At 36.4% G+C, this 19802-nt stretch overlaps 3 protein-coding genes across 5 annotated transcripts; all 3 read right to left on the reverse strand.

Annotated features, from left to right (window-relative positions):
- Positions 1–874: 874 nt before the first annotated feature.
- Positions 875–2265, reverse strand: LOC111781782 (NAC domain-containing protein 92). The gene is made up of 3 exons (XM_087119911.1): positions 2035–2265; positions 1686–1951; positions 875–1575 (listed from the first exon to the last, which is right to left on the reverse strand). Exons 1-3 carry the CDS (start codon positions 2207–2209, stop codon positions 1096–1098), a joined length of 921 nt encoding a protein of 306 aa, XP_086976037.1. The 5' UTR covers positions 2210–2265; the 3' UTR covers positions 875–1095.
- Positions 2266–6456: 4191 nt separating this feature from the next.
- Positions 6457–12023, reverse strand: LOC111781513 (apyrase 2). 3 transcript variants are annotated; one of them, XM_023662154.2, is made up of 9 exons: positions 11273–12019; positions 10951–11079; positions 10806–10862; positions 10617–10709; positions 9504–9700; positions 8613–8704; positions 7290–7507; positions 7005–7191; positions 6457–6895 (listed from the first exon to the last, which is right to left on the reverse strand). In XM_023662154.2, the coding sequence occupies exons 1-9, from the start codon at positions 11585–11587 to the stop codon at positions 6780–6782; spliced, it is 1404 nt and encodes a 467-aa protein (XP_023517922.2). In that variant the 5' UTR covers positions 11588–12019; the 3' UTR covers positions 6457–6779. The 3 variants fall into 3 exon arrangements, with proteins under 3 accessions (XP_023517922.2, XP_086976380.1, XP_023517924.2); XM_087120254.1 differs by having other exon boundaries at positions 10951–11069; positions 11273–11412; XM_023662156.2 differs by lacking the exon at positions 6457–6895 and having other exon boundaries at positions 7038–7201; positions 11273–12023.
- A 1783-nt stretch (positions 12024–13806) lies between these two features.
- Positions 13807–18979, reverse strand: LOC111781750 (aquaporin SIP1-1). The gene is made up of 3 exons (XM_023662443.2): positions 18421–18979; positions 16568–16840; positions 13807–14107 (listed from the first exon to the last, which is right to left on the reverse strand). The coding sequence occupies exons 1-3, from the start codon at positions 18718–18720 to the stop codon at positions 13940–13942; spliced, it is 741 nt and encodes a 246-aa protein (XP_023518211.2). The 5' UTR covers positions 18721–18979; the 3' UTR covers positions 13807–13939.
- Between the last annotated feature and the right edge of the window lie 823 nt (positions 18980–19802).

Consider the following 19802-nt stretch of genomic DNA (forward strand, 5'->3'; position numbering starts at 1 on the left):
CCGTTTCCGTTTTGTATGGCTTATTTTCTGCTTGAAGAAAGGAAAAGATACATTACTTATATGGTAATCGTTTCAGATTTTTCTGCGTCGGATTTCATTTTTGCTTACCGAGAGTTTTACGGATAAAGTTGTATTAAAAAACTAAAATATCTTAAATTATATTATTTTTAATGTTTTTTTTAACGTGTAATTACAATTAAACTAATATCAAGATTTTAAGCTATGAAGACCTCATGCATTATACGTGTCTTATGCATCGAGATACTTACTCGTTATGATTAGTATGGATGCGTACCTTAAGACTTACGACATATATGTTCACCATGATGTTACACGGACCCTTTTCCATTCGTGGTGTCCGGTAGCCTATTAGTGAATGTTAGGCCAACGAGCCAGGCCTAGGAGATACGCAAGCCTTATGTGCGTGTGCGTAGACAATGTGTAGAGAAATACTACACATCCAACCTTGTCTGGACTTGGAAAGCGGCCTAAATTTATGCTATGATATTTTTATAAAGATAGATCCCATCATATCATATGTGTTTGCATTTTCTAACCCCAATAGTCGGGTTACTTGCTGAGTAAGTAAGTATTTCATAAAATACTCAAACTACGTACTACTCTTATTTTTTTAGGTAAAGGTAAAACACCCATATACGGAAGACAACGTCACAACCCTCAGTTCGCCCTAATCCCTTATCTGCCCCTTTTTATATTATTTTTGAACCATAGACAACCTGGTCTCGAGAAAAGAAATGGGAATGAAAATTGAAACACGGGACGGGGGCAAGAACAGGAACTAAACCTCGAGCTCTATCCCTACCTGATGAACGTGTCTAATCAAAATTTATAATTTTACGAAAAAAAACGAAACTTTTAACAGAAAAGGAGAGAGTTTTATAGACGGTGGACGAGATAAGGACGCTATACACACACATAGCATACCATACCATAACATAACATAACATATTAACACACACACACGACCAAAAGCAATAAACTTAAGACTCATAGTTTTAAGTGTTCATGCAGCCACAGCAGCTACATGAACTATACCATTGCTCTCATCATATGGAGAGCTGGTTTTATTATTATTCAGTTCTCCCAGAACTCCAGATCCTCCATGCTCGCCGCCTCGAACGATGTCGATATGTTCGGCATTGTCGACCATGAACCTTCTTCCTCCATTTTGCACTCCGGCAGCGCTTCCACCGGCATTCCCATCAGCTCATTGATCGCCAGCTGATCGAAGGGGAAGAATCCAGTGTCGAGAGTCGGCAGCGGGTAAGTGTTGATTGGCGGAATCATCATCGGTGGGATGCTCGGCGTCGGAAATGGAAGCTTCCCGACAGGCAGCTGCAGCTGGTGATCAGTTGTATCAATGGGGTTGTAATATTCAGATGGTTCCGGCGGCTTCCACTTCGGCTCACCGATGTCGAACCCGACGGTGATCGGAAAATCAGCAGGCATTGGATTCATCATAGGGAAAAAGTTGGGGATTTGAGACATTGTTGTCGGAATTCTTGCCGGTGCCGGAGTGTTCTTGTGAAAAACACGACAAACAACCCAATCCTCCTGGAAATTAAATTCAAAAAAAAAAAAATTAAAATTAAAATTTCAAAAATTGAACCCAAAAAATAATAATAATAATAATAATAATAATAAATAAATAATCTGATACTGACTTTTGGAAGGTCAGGGAGCCTGGGTTCGAGACGGAACTCATGCATGACCCAATTGGTTTTTTCACCATGGGGAGCTCTTCCTTTGTAAAAAACCAAGGTTTTCTTCATTCCGACCAGAACGGTTCGTCCATTGAGAATCTCTCGGTCTTTTCCAGTGGCTTTCCAGTAACCGGTCTGAGTGGCCCGGTTGGTTCGCATTCCGGTCGGATATTTCCGGTCCCTTTGATTGAAAAAGTACCATTCTTTCTCCCCCATCTTGGCCATCTCTGTAAAATAATAAATAATTAATTAATTTTAAATTAATTTTTTTAAATGGGAAATTTAAAGGAAAAAAAAAAAAAAAACCCACGTGGCAGTTCCCAAGGCTCGGATTTGTTGAAGTCAGCTTCGGCGATGGCGGCGGCGGAGAAGGCGGGGTTGATGATCTTCTTTGTCAGGTAAAAAGCGATGAGCTCCAGGTCGGTGGGGTGGAAGCGGTAGCCGGGGGGCAAATCCACGGCGGGGGTAGGTGGTGGCTCTTCCATGAGAGACGGCGGAGAGAGGGCGGAGAGAAATAGAAAGAGAGATGCTGAATGAAGGTATATTCATGAATGCAAGAAGAGGGTTATATATATAGAAGTTCAGTGGGGTTAATTTCATGAATTATAATGTCCAAATAAAAAAATAATAATAATAATAAATAAGAAAATCGTTATACATGGTAATTGGTTTGGGTTGCTCCGGGTTGTCGGATGTTCGTATGCGAGTCTGTCATACGTCACGTGCCATAAATCGTGTTCCATGGTGTTTTTTTAAAAAGCTTGTAGCTTACCAACAAAATTTATAATTATTACCGCGTGAATTTTATGACCGGATAACTAAACCCACCTCGATTACTCAACCCGAGTTATAAATGTTAGGTTGGGTTGAGTTAGATTTTTTTTTTTTCCGATTTCGGTCCGGTTGAATTTTCAAAAAAATCGAAAATTTCAATTTGGTCTCAGTTTATTTGTGTACCTCTCCTTTACTCGGGTACAAATTATTCTGTATCTCCCGTGACACGACTACATCACCTACTTGCCTTAAATTGCTTTTAGGATTGAACTATTTTTACGGTCGTGCATGCTTCTCGGGAGAGTTTTCAGGAAGTCACCCAACATTGTAGTGCTCCAAGCTAAACACGCTAAACTTTTGAATTTCTATGATTGAGACTTTCAATTCTTTTAACAATTTCTTAACCATCATATCGTTCAGACTACTCTCACTTAGATGTGGTCTCGGTTCATTCATGTACGATTTCTTTGTTCGGACGTCACAAGTGGTGGGATTGAAAGAATATAATGAAAAAAGGAGAGACAGGCAGCTACGGGAGGTCGATGACAACATGAAGGAAGAAAGGAAAGTTATAGGGTTTTGTTCGGGACCATAAAATACGTGTACGTGGTCACGAGTACCAGATCTAACTCAAGTAAAATAAACTCGTGTAATTGATATATGAGTGACTGATACACGATTATTATTGATTAAAAAAAAAAGTAAAATAATGAACACAATAATTTATTCATATTCCACAAAATGCATTAGAATTTTAATCATATATATTAGTTAAATAAAAATAATTAATACTTAAAATATTTAGAAAGTTAAATTTAATTGTAATTTTGATATATAAGTGTAATTAACATAATAATTAAATAAACAAATAATATTTTTTTAGGATTAATTTGGGTTCGAGTTAATATTATTTCATAAAATATTTATTTATTTATTTTACAGTTAAATTTAAATATATTATTTAAAAAATATCTTTTAAATAATTCAAGACATGAGAATAAATAACAAAAAAAATAATAATTATATAATTAAATAAAATAAATATAGGTATATAACCTGTTAAATTTCAAATGATTTTGTCACAAATAAAATAATTAATGTTAATCTTCTGATTAATTGATTTAATATATGGTATCTATCAGTCTAATCAAGCTGCATATTTTAAATTATGACATTATAATTATTAAATTAATTTAAATTATGCCAAAATAGTTAAAATAAGGATAATTAATATTTTTAATATATTATTATTTATTGTAGAATTTGTCATAAATAACATTTTAGTTGGTAAATATTCAAAAAAAAATTGTAAATAATAAAATTGTTTTAGTTATTATTTTTTTTTTTTTTTTGTGAAATTAAAAATTTGGAAAATTTAAGTCAAAATTCAAAATCTCAAATAATAATAATAATAATAATAATAAATAAATAACATATTTTGTTACGAAAGGTGAAAAACACAGTAAAATTTCATTATTACGTGAATCGGGTCAATTAGGTACGAGGTGCTTGGGTACACTATGTCGAGGTTTAGAGTGGTGTTGGTCACTTGCCAGAATATCTAGCACCAATGTGGTGCTCTTTCCAACGCCTTTCGATGTTTAAGTCAACAACGTGTCCATAGTAGTATGTCCAAGTCGTAATGTCCAAAAAAAAATTGAAAATTTGATCAACCATGGCAACCGACAACCGACACACGCGATTATAGCTCAAAGAAAATGTCTAGTCACCTCCGAGTATGTGGTTATCAAATGAGGAAAGTTGTATAGTTTTTACATCGTTATATGTATGATAAGATTATAGAATAACCCTAAGCTAACTGACGTGTGATAGATCATGACATCTCAAGGAACAGGCACAACATGTGTGTTGGGGTAGAGCGGAAGAAAATGAACCCAGGTAAACCCTACCCGGGATTCTCCAAAGAGCCAAAACTAGGAAAGGTGCTAAAACAGTCAGTGCCTTCGACACGAATTACAGTGACACTGACTTTCGAGGCTCTACAATCACTAGCTCTGTAGGAGGAAATCAAGACGACAATTATGTAACCCGACTATCACTTCTAAATAGAACTATGCACATATTTACGAAGTACGTAGACTCTTCAAAATAAAACGTGTCAACTCGGTGAGTAATTCAAAAATGTATAAAAAGACTGATCAGTAACGAGAAAATAAAGCTAAAATCTTTACACTTATTTAGGAAACCAGGACGAAAGTAAATAGAAACCGGTTAGAATTACTAAAAAAAAGTGGAGAAAATATCATTTTATGTACTATTATAAACAATATTCTTCATATACAAAAATAAAATTCTTTGAATTCAGAATAATATCACAGTTCATAAGAAATATCGCGTTGTTGAAAAGGTATAAAGCGGCTTCGTAAAATGACGTTCGAGTCCATGTTATAGACTTTAGGCATGTGGTTGGAATCTTTGATAAAATAGGGTGAGTGTTCGAGATAACTTCATGAGTGAAATTTTTCGGTATCAAATAAAAAAAGTATATTTATTACGCAAATGACATGCTCAAATGGAAACATCGTTGAAAGAGGCTCGTAGCTTCGTGGATCTGTGCTCGAGATTATTAAATGAAGCGATAAAATAATAAACTCCATAATTTTTTTAAATCAAATTTCTTAAATGATTTAAAGATTATATAAAAATGAAAATTAAGTTTTTATATAATCAAAAGAAAATCATGATATTTTCATAATTTTTTTAAAAAAAATAAATTATATATATATATATATATATATATATATATATATATTAATTTTAAAGCTGTATTTTGTATTTTGATTGAAAGGGGTCTGAAAAGTTTTGATCATAAAATGATTTATAAATAAGATTGAAAAGAATATTTAAAAAGAAAAAATGAGGAAGGAAAACGCGTGGGGCCCACTAACCACCTGGCAACGGAATTTTTCCGTTGGAATTTTTATATTATTTATATTTTATTTATTTATTCTTATTCTTTGAAGAAGCCCAACAAAAGGCAACCTCTCAATTTTTTTTTTTCCCAATTATTCTAAAAATAATTAGTTTGGATAATATTTTCATAAATAATTCATTACGGATAATTGTTGATGAATAAATTTTTTAATTTTTTGAATTTAAATTTTTTAACATTCCAAAATTTAGTTAATGATCGTACTTTCAAAATTTAATGATTATATCCATACACATAATTTGTCCTACGTTGCATAAAAGTAAGTTTATTATTTGATTAACTTTATGTCATCAGAGCTTATAACTTGTAGGTCCATAAAGTCTTCATGCGTCCATTTTGAACTTATAACTTGTAGTTTTGTAGCCACGTGCTCTAATCCTCTGAGCTACAGGCCCATCCCATCTCCACGGGATCTATTTTCGGGGGTCTGTTTTCGGGGTACCCTAAAAATGTTCCAAGGTGTGAAGTGAGAGAGAAAAGTGGGAGAAGGGGTTTCGAATAAGACGACCTTTTTATTTTTTATTATTTTTTTTTTTTCCATATTGAATATTGAAAAGTAAGAAGAATTAGAAGTGTTAGCCTTTTATCATCCTGGTGTTGAGCTATTTTTCCGCAAGACCTCTCCGACAGTATCGTCACCGGAGTTTAACCACCAAGTTTGGGATGGATTGGTGTGGTTATAGTCTCCTAAATCAATCTTGGACTTCAAATTCAATCTAACTTTGAATGTAGTTTCAACTCCTACTAAACTAGTTGTTACTATGGGGCCCTAAAGTAAAATAAGATTTTACTCGGGTCTATGGACTTTTGTTGCTCTCCACATGCTTTCGAACTAATAGATTAAATGTTACGTAAATTTAAACTTGCTCAATTTGTTCAATTGTGATCTTATAATGCAATCGTTTTCTCGAACCCAATTGTTGTTTTTGTTTCTATATCTCGAACCCAAGGTTAGTTCTTTGTACCTAGTTTTGGTATAGCAACTATATAGGATGCCACAAAAAGTCATTTCAACGACTATGATATAGTATAGTCGAATCTAAATATAGGTTCGAATCTATGACCTAAATGCCCTCATCAACAAAATAATGTTCGTTTTACAACTTAACATGTGTGTTACTAAGTAACTTGCTAAAAGAATGGCTCTCTCAACTTGTATAAAATTAGCTTAGAACATGAATTAATACACAGAAATTGTGATTCTATCATTATATTCAAATTATTCCCAAATTTCAAATTCTGAATCTAACCTTTTCCCATCTCCAATGGATAAATCGACGCCTAGCTGGCAAACAAGAACAGCTCACTCATCCATCCGAACGATGTATTTAGGCTAACGACGATACAGCTTCAATGGCGCTGCCTAGAGGCCAGGCTGCTTCAACCAAGGAGTTGTGGTATTTAACCTTCTTCACCAATGTGATATTTTGCCAAGGATCTAGGCCTACACCAAACCAAAGCATACAAACACAGGTGCAGACGAATTATACGATGTTCGGTATATGTATCGACCGTCTGATATAAGTATTAACATGAATGTGAATGCAACCTACCTAATCCATCTACAAGTAGTGCGTATTGATACACAAGATCCATACACAAGTATGGAAGGTTATCCTTCTTGACCTTGGGATATGTAGCAGCATCCTCGAGTTTGATTTGGCATGCCTGCCTCGCTGCATCACGGAAGTCTACAGGATGAACTTCAGCAAATGGCTTGTTGGGGTCAGCAAAACCAGCCTACATACACCTGGTTGATCAGTGGTTCATGCGAAAACAAGCAAAATAGTTTCAACACCCTCACTGCAAGTCCAATATCATAGGTGAACTAATCTCACCTCAGCAGCCCTGTCAAAGAAAAATGAAGCAACGTAGAGATTCTTCTGCCCGTCGCCTCCTCCGCCGTTCCAAACTCCACCGAAAGTGCACTGCTCGTGAGTACACGTTGATTCATTAACCTTGAGAGCCTCCACGACTGTCCTCTTGCATCCATTAAAGCTGGAGCCTGATGAAGAGGCTGATGCTTTATAGTCCTTTCCCCCGTATTGGTATGCTCCTAGAAAAAGAGAGAGCATTGAGAATACTTCAATCCAAAGCTCCATTTAATTTCCAAAAAGACAGTAAAGAAGATAGGAATTATTCGAACAAAGATAATAACATATAAAACCACATTGGAACAAGGGAATTTCTTTGAGAGAGAATGTTCATGGAGAAGGTGATACGAAATAAGGTGTTTTAATCATGTCATAAAGATTTCATGGTGTTTTATTGTATTTTTAATTTTTAGAGAATTATCTTTAAGATTATAAGTTACATTTAGACGGTGGCCAGGTATTGATGGACATGAAAGTTACACCATTTCAATTAACCATAGGTTATTATAAGGGTTTTTTTCAGGCTATAAATAGTCATTCATGTCGTTGCTTTAGTATGAAGATTTAAGTTTGCATATTATACTTCTCAAGCCATGAGTTTGTTCCTTTGCATTTCTTGTGTTTAGATTTGCATACTAGAGTCATTCAAGTAGTTTTGATCAAACTATCTTGTGGAGTGATTCAAATCACGAGTTTAGAAACGAGTTTTCTTTACTTTTGATCTTGATCATCAAGATAATCCGTTCCAAAACTTTCCTTTAGGTTGATTCCTTATCGATTTTGGGGTTCTTGGATAATTTAGATCTAGAGATTTCATCCTTTAACAAGGTTTTTAAGATCAAATCTCAAGAGTTTCATATCATTTGGTATTCAGAGCCTAAAGGTCATAATAGTATTTCTTTTTAGAGTACACGTGGGAGAGAGGAAAGATCCTCTAACTTTTTTTTATCAAGGATCTATGTTTTAACTAGTTGAGTTATGCTTAGGTTAGTAAATTTAAAATAACGATCCATCCTATGTAGCTAAAAGCGTAGCTAAAAGTGCGGAGGAATAAGAGAGAAAAAGCCAGTTTCTGCAAAATGTCTAGTGGTGTGGGAATCCATATAACCAGCTAGTTATATTTGTATTGCAACATAAAGATCTTGCATTTCCATCAAAATTGGTTAGTTACAAGAAGTTTATACTCAATAAGACACTAAGTTGAGACTTACATCAACATAAGCGATGAAAAGAGGGAAATGATGATTGCAAAAACATTTATTATTGGAAAGAAAAAGAAAAACAAACCTTCGTATCCAGATAGGATGCAATCATTGCTAGAACTTTTAGAGATACTCAAAACCTCGGCTCGAGCAGCTAGTAATCCATAATGCAAATAACTGTAATTCAAATAACCAACAACCATATAAAGTCGGTCTAAAAAACAATCACGTAAGAGTCTAAGCGTCAGTAGCTACTATAAGGGTGTGGAAACCTCTCCCTCGCAATCGCATTTTAAAAACCTTGAGAGAAAGCCCAAAGAGGACAATATCTGCTAGCGGTGGGCTTGGGCAGTTACAAATGGTATCAGAACCAGACACCGGGCGATGTGCCAGCGAGGAGGTTGAGCTCTAAAGAAGGGTGGACACGAGACAATGTGCCAACGAGGACGTTGGGCCCCAAATAGGGGCAGATTGAGGTCCCATATCGATTGGAGAAGGGAACGAATGCCAGCAAGGACGTTGGGTCCCGAAAGAAGGTGAATTATGAGATCCACATCGGTTGGGGAGGAGAACGAAACATTCTTTATAAGGGTGTGGAAATCTAATATGAACCACGAACATGGAATTTCCATACCTCAAGGTCCAATTACAAGGACGAGAGCCAAGAAGCTACAACAAACCTTGTACACTTATATTCAAGCTATGGTGCGCTCATCAAAGGAAATTCTAGAAGACATTGGAGACCTCCCTTATATGTTGTGAAAAGTTGAGCTTCAAGAAAGAGATGCATTGAATGCACTTTTTAAGTTGCAATTAATAAACTCAGCTAAATTTATGGTAACCATAGCATAGCTATCATTGAATGCACCATAGCTATCAATGAATTAGTAGAGGCAGATTGAAATTGGAGAGTCGTATTGCCATGTGTAAAATTTATCAACTGGCAATCTCAACAAGACGAGAGTAGAATGTATACCTGTGAACATAGAGATAATAAGTTGCTCCCTTCAGATACATTTTTTTTATGTATACGCTCTCTGCTTCTGATAATCGAGCAGCATCCCTTTCGGAGATAGCATATGCCATTTGAACAGATCCTCCGCCGAGATCTACAACTCCAACTGTATCCGAATATTTCTTGCCCAAGTTCCCTAGCAGATAGTTTAATGTCACCTGGAAAATGATAGCCAAGCTTGTAATATGTTAATACACAAGAACTTCATGCAAGATCCCAGGAATGGTTCAGATTATCAAAACTCTACATGCATTTACCAATCTACACCTGAACTAATTACTGTCTCAAATTCTGCTAAATACCGATATGAAATTTAACATCGTATGTAGTTTAATGACAACCTCTTCATGTCACGACTATCGTTTCCACATTGCATTCCAACTGACAAAACTTATAATGCTGGCATGTTCTGTCATCCTATTCTGCTACATTGACTCGGGAATGCAGCGGTATAAGAACCACGGGACCCCACCACTAGTCTAGTAAAGGGAAAACAGAAGTGCGCTACTGCACACCAGCTGAAAAACCCCTTTACCCTTCGAATAATAAGGTCAGCTTCATAGTTCCAAACTAGATAAGGCTTTTTTATGCCTTTTTTTAGGTTGGGTTGTTGGATACGGGATCCCCGTAGTAGGCTGGACCAACATCCAGCCGGTCCAGCCGAGAGAGGTCAAACTGCTATTCCAGCACCTACACTAAAAGCAAGCTCATTGCATACATAGCCTTAAAAAGTAAGGCTTTGGGGATAGAGAGAGAACAGCACATCCTAAGCTTTGGAGATTTGTAGGTTATTCAACAGATAACTGAACTTAATACCAAAGTGTAACTAGAAGGAGACTGTCTCAAAGAAATGGCTCTAGAGGAAGCAACATGACACTTTATCCTGAATCCTAATGGCATCATATTCTTCACTTTGAGGGGGAAAGAGAGATATTAGCAAGAACATCACATTATCACACTATTGTACTACAAACAATACACATTCCACGATTGGAACTAAAAGGAAGCTGCAGCTGAAACCCAAACTACATAAAAAAAAAAGTACAAAGTGGATCACAGCCATAATAGACATACCCAAAGGTAAGAACCTTCTTGAGTTCCATCAATTACAGACACAGCATTGCCCTCCAACCTGAGGTCACTTTTGTCTCTCAGGAGATCCCTAACCTTAAAGAAAACAAAAGCTTTCATCTCTTAGCTCGAAATAACACGAAATAAGGGAACGTGAAAAATTGCTTCCGAAGAACAAGCATGGATCATTACCGCCTGCAAAATTTTGTCAGATGTATCCCCCTTCAGAGCCCTCAAGCCTGCAGTTGCCTACATTAACATGAAAAACCGATTTCGAAAATTGACATAGCTTCATTTAAAGAACAGAGCTCAAGGAGTTCAAGGAAGATCAACGAACCCCAACTCTAACAGGGGCCATTGACCGCAGCCCTTTAGGAACCACATTTTCCGCTTTTTCCAAAAGGGAAATTAGAGAAGCTGCAGCATTCTTGGGGTTGTCAGCATATGCACTCAATCCTGGATTAAGCTAAAGAAGAAGTAAGCAAACAAGAACAAATTTAAGCACAGCTAGTCTCGAGAGAAACAGAATACAGTCAACTCAAAACCAACAATTGCTGCAAGTACAATCACCAAAAAAAAAATAAGCACAGCCGATCTAGAATGGAAATTCAAACAATATCAGTGAAAATGTAGATACAGGAGAAGATAGAGATTAGTACTTGTTCAAAAAGTTCGATATCCTTGCCAACGGGGAGGAGATCGAGATTTTGATCGAAGCAAAAGACATGGACGCGACTCCCAGAGCTACCAGCATCAAAAATAACAGCATAAGTGGATTTAGAAGAAGAAGAAGACGACCTGTGATCAGGGGAAACCTTGCGGTGGTTGAACGAGTAATTTTCACGGCCCGGCATGAAATAGAGAACAAAGGCGATTAAGAAAAGCGAAAGAGACGTGAACAATAACACCCCTCTGTATTCGTAGATCTTATTCGACAGCGATTCCGGCTGTTGCTTACCGGAACGCTTATGCATCTTGTCAAATTCAAACTGAAGTAGTTTCTGATGATCCTGAAGTGACAAAGAGGGCGTTTGGCCTTCAAGAAGGTCGGCGGAAGACGGAGATCGGTAACGGATCTGAACGTTTCCAGTGGAATTGGAGGCAGCAGGAGCCTTCAATGAGTGCAGTGGTTCGGGAGTCGGATCCAGCGCTCCGTCTGGGAAGAACAGCGATGATTATACGCAACGAATTGATCAATGATCGACTCGCAACAGCATTGAGGACGGATCTGGGTGGATTCCGTCAGTGAAATCGACGAATTGACGTGGGATTTGGATGGAGGAACTTTGCGGTGATCGAAGAAATGAGTCGAAAGAGAAGGAAATGGAAATGGAGGTCGTTAGGGGATAGGGGAGAAGAGCAAATGTGAAGCAACAATGGCGAGTTTGGATTCAGAAACATGGCAGAAGAACTTAAAAATTGCCACTTTCTTACCTTTGATTAATTAAAATTAATTAATTAGGGTTCTTTATCATTTTTTTTTTTTAGTATTATATTCTATATATTTTTATTTTTTAATTATAGTTAATTTTGTGATTCTAGTTATAATTTTCAATTAAAGAAAATGGTAATATTAAAATTTTAAATATATTGATTTATTAATATTTTTTAAGAAAGATTATATTAAAAAAGAAAATTTTAAAATAACTATTTTTTAAATAATAATAAATTGAGAAAAATTATGGAACCAAAAAATAAATAAGAAATTAATTTAATTTATATGGAGAATAAAATAGGTGGCAAAAATAGGGACAGAAAAGGCTCTTAAATTTAAAATTTAAGCTACAAGAACAAATAGTAAATTAATAAAAATACTATTTAGTTCGAAAATATTATTTCAAGTTTCAAATTTTTATTAAAAAACAATGAAAAAGACTCGATTAATAAAAATACTATAGTTCAAAAATATTATTTCAAGTTTTAAATTTTTATTAATATCTTTGATTAATTAATTAGGGTTCTTTATCATTTTTTTTTATTATACTCTATATATTTTTATTTTTCAATTAGAGTTAATTATGATATTTAAACTCTAATATTAAAATTTTAACTTTTATTAATTAAAATTAATTAATTAGGGTTTTTTTATCATTTTTTATTATATATAGTTTATAATATTTAAATTAAAAATAATTGTAATATTAAAATTTTAATTTTCAGAAATTAGGGTGGAAGATTTTATATATATATAATTACTTACGAAATATATTGATTTATTAATATCTTTTACAATTTTTTAGGAAAGATTATATTAGAAAATAAAATTTTTAACTAACTATTTTTTAAATAAATAATAAACGGAGAAAAATTATGGAACCCGTTTCAACAAAAATAAATAAAAAAAAATTATTTTATAGAGAGAATGAAATAAGTTACAGAAATTTATTTTATAAAAAGAATAAAATAGGTGACAGAGATAGGGACAAGACAGGTTCTAGTTAGCATTATATCTAGATATAGTAGATATAAAAAAGAATGAAAAAAACTAAATTAAATTTTGTGTTTTATCTCAAAAAAAAATCTCCAATCCTTCAAAAGTTGGTGCCAATACCATAAGGTCTCGATTCCATTCTAGCCTGTTGGTAAAATGTACTCATACACTTTATATAATATATATATATATATATATAGGTAATACGTGTCTATAATAGGTTGTTCGACATAATTCCCTAAGGCCTCGATTCTAGGCTATTCAACACAACGTTGTACGAATCCTCAAAACAAGATACTCGTCATTACACTTTTGTGACTCTCTTAAACGATCCGTCCTTAGGAGCAACCTCTATTAAACACCCTTTGGATCATTAAAATCAAGTAGTTCAGCTCCTCAACGTTGATTCCAGTCATCAAACTCATATATTAATCACGTATTAAATATTAATCATATTCATGCTAAACTCATAAGCTTGACTCGTGTGTTTTCCACAGTGCAAAATATGTCAAATAAAAATGCACGTGTATATACATTACAATCCACAGATTTCGAAGTCAATTTGATAACAACAAACAAGATAGGTTTCATTTTCTTTTCCAAGTCTTACATGAAGCAAAGGGATTGGAACCCGTGCTCGAAGGTAATACTTTAACCAGTTGAGCCGAGCTCGGGTGGTCGGGTTAGAATACCAATCCCTAGTTTGAATCATAATACTCCTACCTTAAATATCAGCAAACATGTAAAAAGGGATCTAAAAAGGGAAGTAAAGGGAACTTGATTGAAGGATTATTATTGATCCATAAGCTGCAAAACATAATTTAAACAGACGCCATTTATCTTAAGAACAGAAATGGAGTTTCTTACTTGCTACTATGTAAATCAACTAGAGATTTCAAGCTTTCTTCTTCTTCTTGGCTGAGGCTGGGGCTGGGGCTGGTGGTGGGAAGATGATTCTGAAAAGCCAAGCAGCCGAAATGGCTCCGATGAACGGGGCGATCCAGTACACGTACAACTGCTCCCATGTATCGTGTTTGTTGTTCATATACGCCCACCCAAACGCCTGCATTTCAAAGCAAAAATCAGCATTTTTTACCATATAAAAAGTAACGAATATTGTCTTCTCCTTCATGGTCTCGAATTAGCAAAATCATAACTAATCTGGTTCGTAAACCGAACGTTATATGCAAGGAACGCGCCAAAGCAGCCAAAAACGTCTCAGATGAATATGTAGTGCAAGTTTTGAATCAAATGAAGCAATAATTCACCGTATATAGCCCTTCCACTGTCTATGACAAAGCTTACTTTCAATGACAGCAACTAAGATGATATCATTGACTAAACTCGCCGGGCACCCAGCTGACCCCAGAACATTTTATTGCCAAAAAAATGCATAACGTTTAAGTATGCTATGTTATTTCCTTTTGCCCCTTTAGTCCACGTTGTTGGAAGGCTCTCCTTCAGAATTTCCAGCTATCCTCGGTTTTGTATGACATAACCAAAGATAATAGTGTAATAGTCCAAGCCCACCGCTAGCAGATATTGTCTGCTTTAGCTCGTTACATATCGCCGTCCAGCCTCACGGTTTTAAAACGTATCTACTAGGGAGAGGTTTCCACACCCTTATAAGGAACGTTTCGTTCTCCTCTCCAACCGATGTGGGATCTCACAATCCACCTCCCTTGGGGTCCTAGCGTCCTCGCTAGGCACACCGCTTGGTGTTTGGCTCTGATACCATTTGTAACAGCCCAAGCCCACCGCTAACAGATCTACTAGGGAGAGGTTTCCACACCCTTATAAGGAACGTTTCGTTCTCCTCTCCAACCGATGTGGGATCTCATAATCCACCTCCCTTGGGGTCCCAGCGTCTTCACTGGCGCACCGCCTGGTGTTTGGCTCTGATACCATTTGTAACAGCCCAAGCCCCAACGCTAGCAGATATTGTCTGTTTTAGCCCGTTACGTATCGCCATCAGCCTCACGTTTTTAAAACGCGTATACTATAGAGAAGTTTCCACACCCTTATAAGGAATAGGCTAGCAAATGCGTTTTAAAACCTTGAAGGAAAGCCTGGAAAAGAAAACTCAATGAGGACAATATTTGTCAGCAGTGAACTTGGCTGTTACAAATGGTATCAGAGCCAGACACCAGGTGGTGTGCCAGCGAGAACGATGATGCCCCAAATGGGGGTGGATTGTGAAATCCCACATCGGTTGGAGAGGGGAACAAAACATTCTTTATAAGAGTGTGGAAACCTCTCCCTAGTAGACGTGTTTTAAAACTTTGAGGAGAAGTCCAGTAGGGAAAGCCCAAAGAAGACAATATCTGCTAGCAGTGAACTTGAGCTGTTATAGATATGCAATGTAATTCCGATGTAGAAAGACAAAAAAACATGCAAGAGAACTTTCAATGACTAAAATCTGTATCGTAAAAAAAAATTGTGACGATCTCGAGCTGTTAGGGTGAACTTACATTAAGATAGCAGCAAACCTCGAAGAACTGAAAGGATCAAGTCAGATAGAGATGGTTTGATATACTATTTATGCTCAATATCCCCCTCATTTATTGTACAATGAACTAAGATATGTTACGATAGTTTTGAATGAAAATTTTTAATGAAGGATATAAAATGCCAATTTACATATAGAACAAAAAGGCTGTATATTCAGCATGATTCAAAGGAGGTTCAGTCTAAGCAAGGCAACCAGCAATCTATGCAAGAACTTCCATGGTCTACAAATTACTTCAAAAGCATTAATAAGATCTTGGAATGAAAAAATAATCCCTCATTACATCAATCATGATGGCATCAATTGCCCACCGTGTTGAGGATTGTTGGAAGAGAGTCCCACCTTGGCTAGCTAAGGGGTTGATCATGGGTTTATAAGTGAGGAATAAATCTCCATTGGTACGAGGCATTTTGGAGAAACCAAAAGCAAAGTCATGAGAGCTTAGGCTCAAAGTGGACAATTCATACCACCATGGAGGGTTGTGATTTCTAGCATGGTATCAGAGTCATGCCCTTAACTTAGCCATGTTAATAGAAACCTCAAGTGTCGAACAAAGAAGTTGCTAGCCTCGAAAGTATAGTCAAAAAGTGACTCAAGTGTCAAACAAAGGGTGTACTTTGTTCAAAAACTCAGAGAAAGGAGTCGAGCCTCGATTAAAGGGAGGCTATTCGAGGGCTACATAGACCTCAGGGGAGGCTCTATAGTGTACTTTGTTCGATGAGAAAATTGTTGGGAGAGAGTCCCACATTGACTAATTAATGGGTTGATCATGAGTTTATAAGTGAGGAATATATCTCGAGACCTTTTGGGGAAACCAAAAGCAAAGCCATGAGAGCTTATACTTTAAGTGGACAATATCATACCATTATGGAGGGTTGTGATTTCTAACGCACATAATATAACCATATAAGTTTAAACAAGAAAACTTAATAATCTCAACTTACTGCCAGTTCTCAATAAGAATCATCAAATGAGGATATAAAATATAAAGCTTAATAGCAGTGGTATACTCACATTTGCAGGATTCATGGAAGGTCCTGTGTAACTAGAACCAGCAACGATTAAAGCTACGGTGGCCATTGCCAGCAACCATGTCTTAATTACTGGGCTGGAGGGACCCCTGAGAACAATTAGAAGAACAGCAAAACTGATTATAAAGGTCAAAACTCCTTCAGCTGTGGCTCCAGTATGAATGTCAACTTTCAGAGAAGGCCCACCAAGCATGTGCTTGTATTGAATAGGCATCACCTCCTTGATCGCCAGGGCACCAGCAACCGCACCAGCTGCCTGCCAACGATAAATTTGATGTCTAATACTATTGTTTTAGAAACCTTTTATTCTAGTAGAAGGCAAATGAAAATGACAGAAGCTGAAATTTTAGGCAACATTGTTTCATTTTATTGATGTCTTATTCTAATCGATGTCCCAATCTCTGAAAGAAACATAAAGAGAGAGGAAAATCAGTCAGTAGAGATGGAGAAAACGAAGGCTCATCAATTATCCTTAGAATCCATAATTTCTGAAGTTATTTTCTCTTTCTTAATTAAGATCTCATATCCGTTCGGGAAGAGAAAGAATTCTTTATAAGGAAACCTCTCACTAGCATACGCGTTTTAAAAACCTTGAGTGGAAGCCTAAAAGAAAAGGTCCATAGAGGATAATATTTGCTAGCGGTGGGCTTGGACTGTTACAAATGGTATCAGAGCCAGACAGTGTCAGCGAGGAAGTTAAGCCTCGAAGGGGTTGGACGCGAGGTGGTGTGTCAGCAAGGACGTTGGGCCTCGAAGGAGGGTGGATTGGGGGTCCCACATCGATTGGAGAAGGGAATGAGTGTTAGCTAGGACGTTGAGTCTCGAAGAGGGTAGATTGTAAGATCCCACATTGGTTGGGGAGGAGAACGAATCATTCTTTACAAAGGTGTGAAAACCTCTCCTTAGCATACATGTTTTAAAACCTTGAGGGAAAGTCTAAAAGAGAAAGCCGAAGATAATATCTAGACTTGGAGGTGGGCTTGGGCTGTTACATCAACTATCAATGAATTTTCTCTATCAATACCCATTGTCCATCCCTTACAATCATGGAAAACCAATCAAGCCTCATGCAAAAGAAAACTGAAAAATAGAACGCAACAACACGCTACAGATACACTGATAAGGATCACCGTGTTCTAAATGTTCCAAGTAGACGAAGATTCAACAAACATTCATTCTTCACCTACAAAATTAGATAAGCTCAATTCAACTTTTATTTTATGTGTTACAAGTTGATTCGATCGAGGAAGAACCATTTGAAGCTTCGAAAGTGCATATTTGCACGGTTGAATGGTTGAAGTGGTAGATGAGGTTGTTATAAATAGCATTTGACTCCATAATTTCTTGTAATGCCCCAATAGTAATTCGCCTTGAGTAACTTACCAATTATGACCACTGAGTTAGTAGGCATTGGAAGAGTTTGGAGATTTTTTAGGAATGAAATTAAGCGTTCAAATTGAGACTTTCTTGAATATCTATTTTCATGTAATTCTGGTGGTAAATTACATCCAAACCATTCATTCAAGTCTTGATCAAGTTCGACTTCGACCGTGGAGTGACTAAATTGAACTAGGATTCAAATCTTTTTTCTAAATTTGATGTTAAGAGTAATCTAATTGTAGCCGTCGCGAATTTTGTATAAGGGAGTGTTAATTTCTTTGATGGTTTATCCGAATTTTGTACAAGGGAGTGTTAATTTCATGGCTTCTAGTTGGACTGAGAATTAGGGTAGACTATCGAGCACAGGTGAAAAATCGAAGTAATCGAGACAACCCACACAAAATTTCACACTCAATTACAGAATCAAAGAGATAGCAAGACAGAACAAATACTAACCTGAGCAGGGAAACGGAGAGCCATGGCGAAGAGAGAGGTCGGACCAACACCGGCAGCATAGAAAGCGGCAGTGGCAGTTGGATTAAAGCTAGCGCCACCCAAAAAAGCCCCAATTATATTGAAAACGAAAACGAGAAGGAAGACCAGAGTAGTAGTGATGAGAAGCGGATGAAGCGGAAGGCCATAAACGCCGGCGGCCGAGTACAACACGGAGGTAAGAACTCCAAGAGACGAAGCACAGAAAATCCACATGGAAGTAAGAACGGCATCGCCGATCGCCGCCTTGATTGCAGCAATCATGATTAATCTCCAGAAATCGAACAAAAAACTGCTGTAATCGGCCTGAAACAACAAAAATCGACGGCGGAAGAAGAGAAATCAGAGCTGCAGCCGCAAATTAGGGCAACTCTGAGTAGATTTCTTCAGCCTCCGTCTCGTCTGGAATCAAAATCCACGCAATTTAAACAAGAAAATATCAGGAAAGTTAGGTAGAAGATAAGAATCTCAACTGTTACTGTGGATTCATGGACACAGACATTCACCTAATCCTGAATTTTTTCCGATAATTTTTTAGTTTCCAATTTTAATTTTTAATTTTTAATTTTTTTTATTATTATTATTTTTTTTTTTTTTTTTTTTTTTTTGTCAATCAAGGATAATAGCATACATCTCGATATCTTGGTCGTATTTTATATTATATTTTATAATCATATGATTGTAACGTATACTTAAATATATCCACATTTCTAAGAACAACTACTCGATCTCTTTCATTTGATCGTAAGGAGACGCGTCGAGTGCTAATGATTGATTTTTTCCTATCTTAAAAGTTCGTTTAGTTCTGAACATATGAAAGGTATTTTCGTCATATCCTAGAAGGGTTGACTATCTTCAACTCCTCGAGGGATTGACCCACCTAATCTTGGTTGACCCTGAGGGATCGACCTCAAAGGTCTTTTAGTCGACCCCTCAAGGGGTGAGATTAAACTGGTCTTAGCCGACCCTTTTAAAGGGTTGGTCAACTAATCAAGGGGTCTGACTTAAATGAGGCATAGTCGATCTTAGGGGATTTGACTTTATAGGTTTTATGGTCAACCTTCTTAAGTGATCAACTTAAATCAGCCTCACCGACCCATCAGTCAAATAAGACATTCGGTCAACCTCTCGAGGGTTAGACTTTTTTCCCTGAGGCATGAATCGTTAGACCTTGTAGCAAATCATCTCTTTGGGCTCTCGAGTTTTTAGTGAATCTTTGGAGTTAATTCAATGGATAATTTCTAGCAATCTTCTACTGTGTTACTGTGACACATATACAAAATGAGTATTAAGTCATGTTAAAATTGAACTTATATACTAAATAAATTTACGAGCCATATAAAGTA

This window comes from Cucurbita pepo, chromosome 19 (assembly GCF_057944985.1).
Source record: "Cucurbita pepo subsp. pepo isolate OVF chromosome 19, ASM5794498v1, whole genome shotgun sequence".
Classification (NCBI taxonomy): domain Eukaryota; kingdom Viridiplantae; phylum Streptophyta; class Magnoliopsida; order Cucurbitales; family Cucurbitaceae; genus Cucurbita; species Cucurbita pepo.

Coding starts and splice junctions, on each gene's coding strand:
- LOC111781750 (XM_023662443.2), bottom strand. CDS start 18,720: ATGATTGCTGCAATCAAGGCGGCGATCGGCGATGCCGTTCTTACTTCC. Junction 16,841..18,420: donor CTCTCCGTTTCCCTGCTCAG/GTTAGTATTTGT, acceptor TATCGTTGGCAG/GCAGCTGGTGCGGTTGCTGG. Junction 14,108..16,567: donor CTTCCATGAATCCTGCAAAT/GTGAGTATACCA, acceptor TTTGAAATGCAG/GCGTTTGGGTGGGCGTATAT.
- LOC111781782 (XM_087119911.1), bottom strand. CDS start 2,209: ATGGAAGAGCCACCACCTACCCCCGCCGTGGATTTGCCCCCCGGCTAC. Junction 1,952..2,034: donor CGAGCCTTGGGAACTGCCAC/GTGGGTTTTTTT, acceptor ATTATTTTACAG/AGATGGCCAAGATGGGGGAG. Junction 1,576..1,685: donor GGCTCCCTGACCTTCCAAAA/GTCAGTATCAGA, acceptor TTTAATTTCCAG/GAGGATTGGGTTGTTTGTCG.
- LOC111781513 (XM_023662154.2), bottom strand. CDS start 11,587: ATGCATAAGCGTTCCGGTAAGCAACAGCCGGAATCGCTGTCGAATAAG. Junction 8,705..9,503: donor TATTATCTCTATGTTCACAG/GTATACATTCTA, acceptor TTTGAATTACAG/TTATTTGCATTATGGATTAC. Junction 6,896..7,004: donor ACTACTTGTAGATGGATTAG/GTAGGTTGCATT, acceptor GGTTTGGTGTAG/GCCTAGATCCTTGGCAAAAT.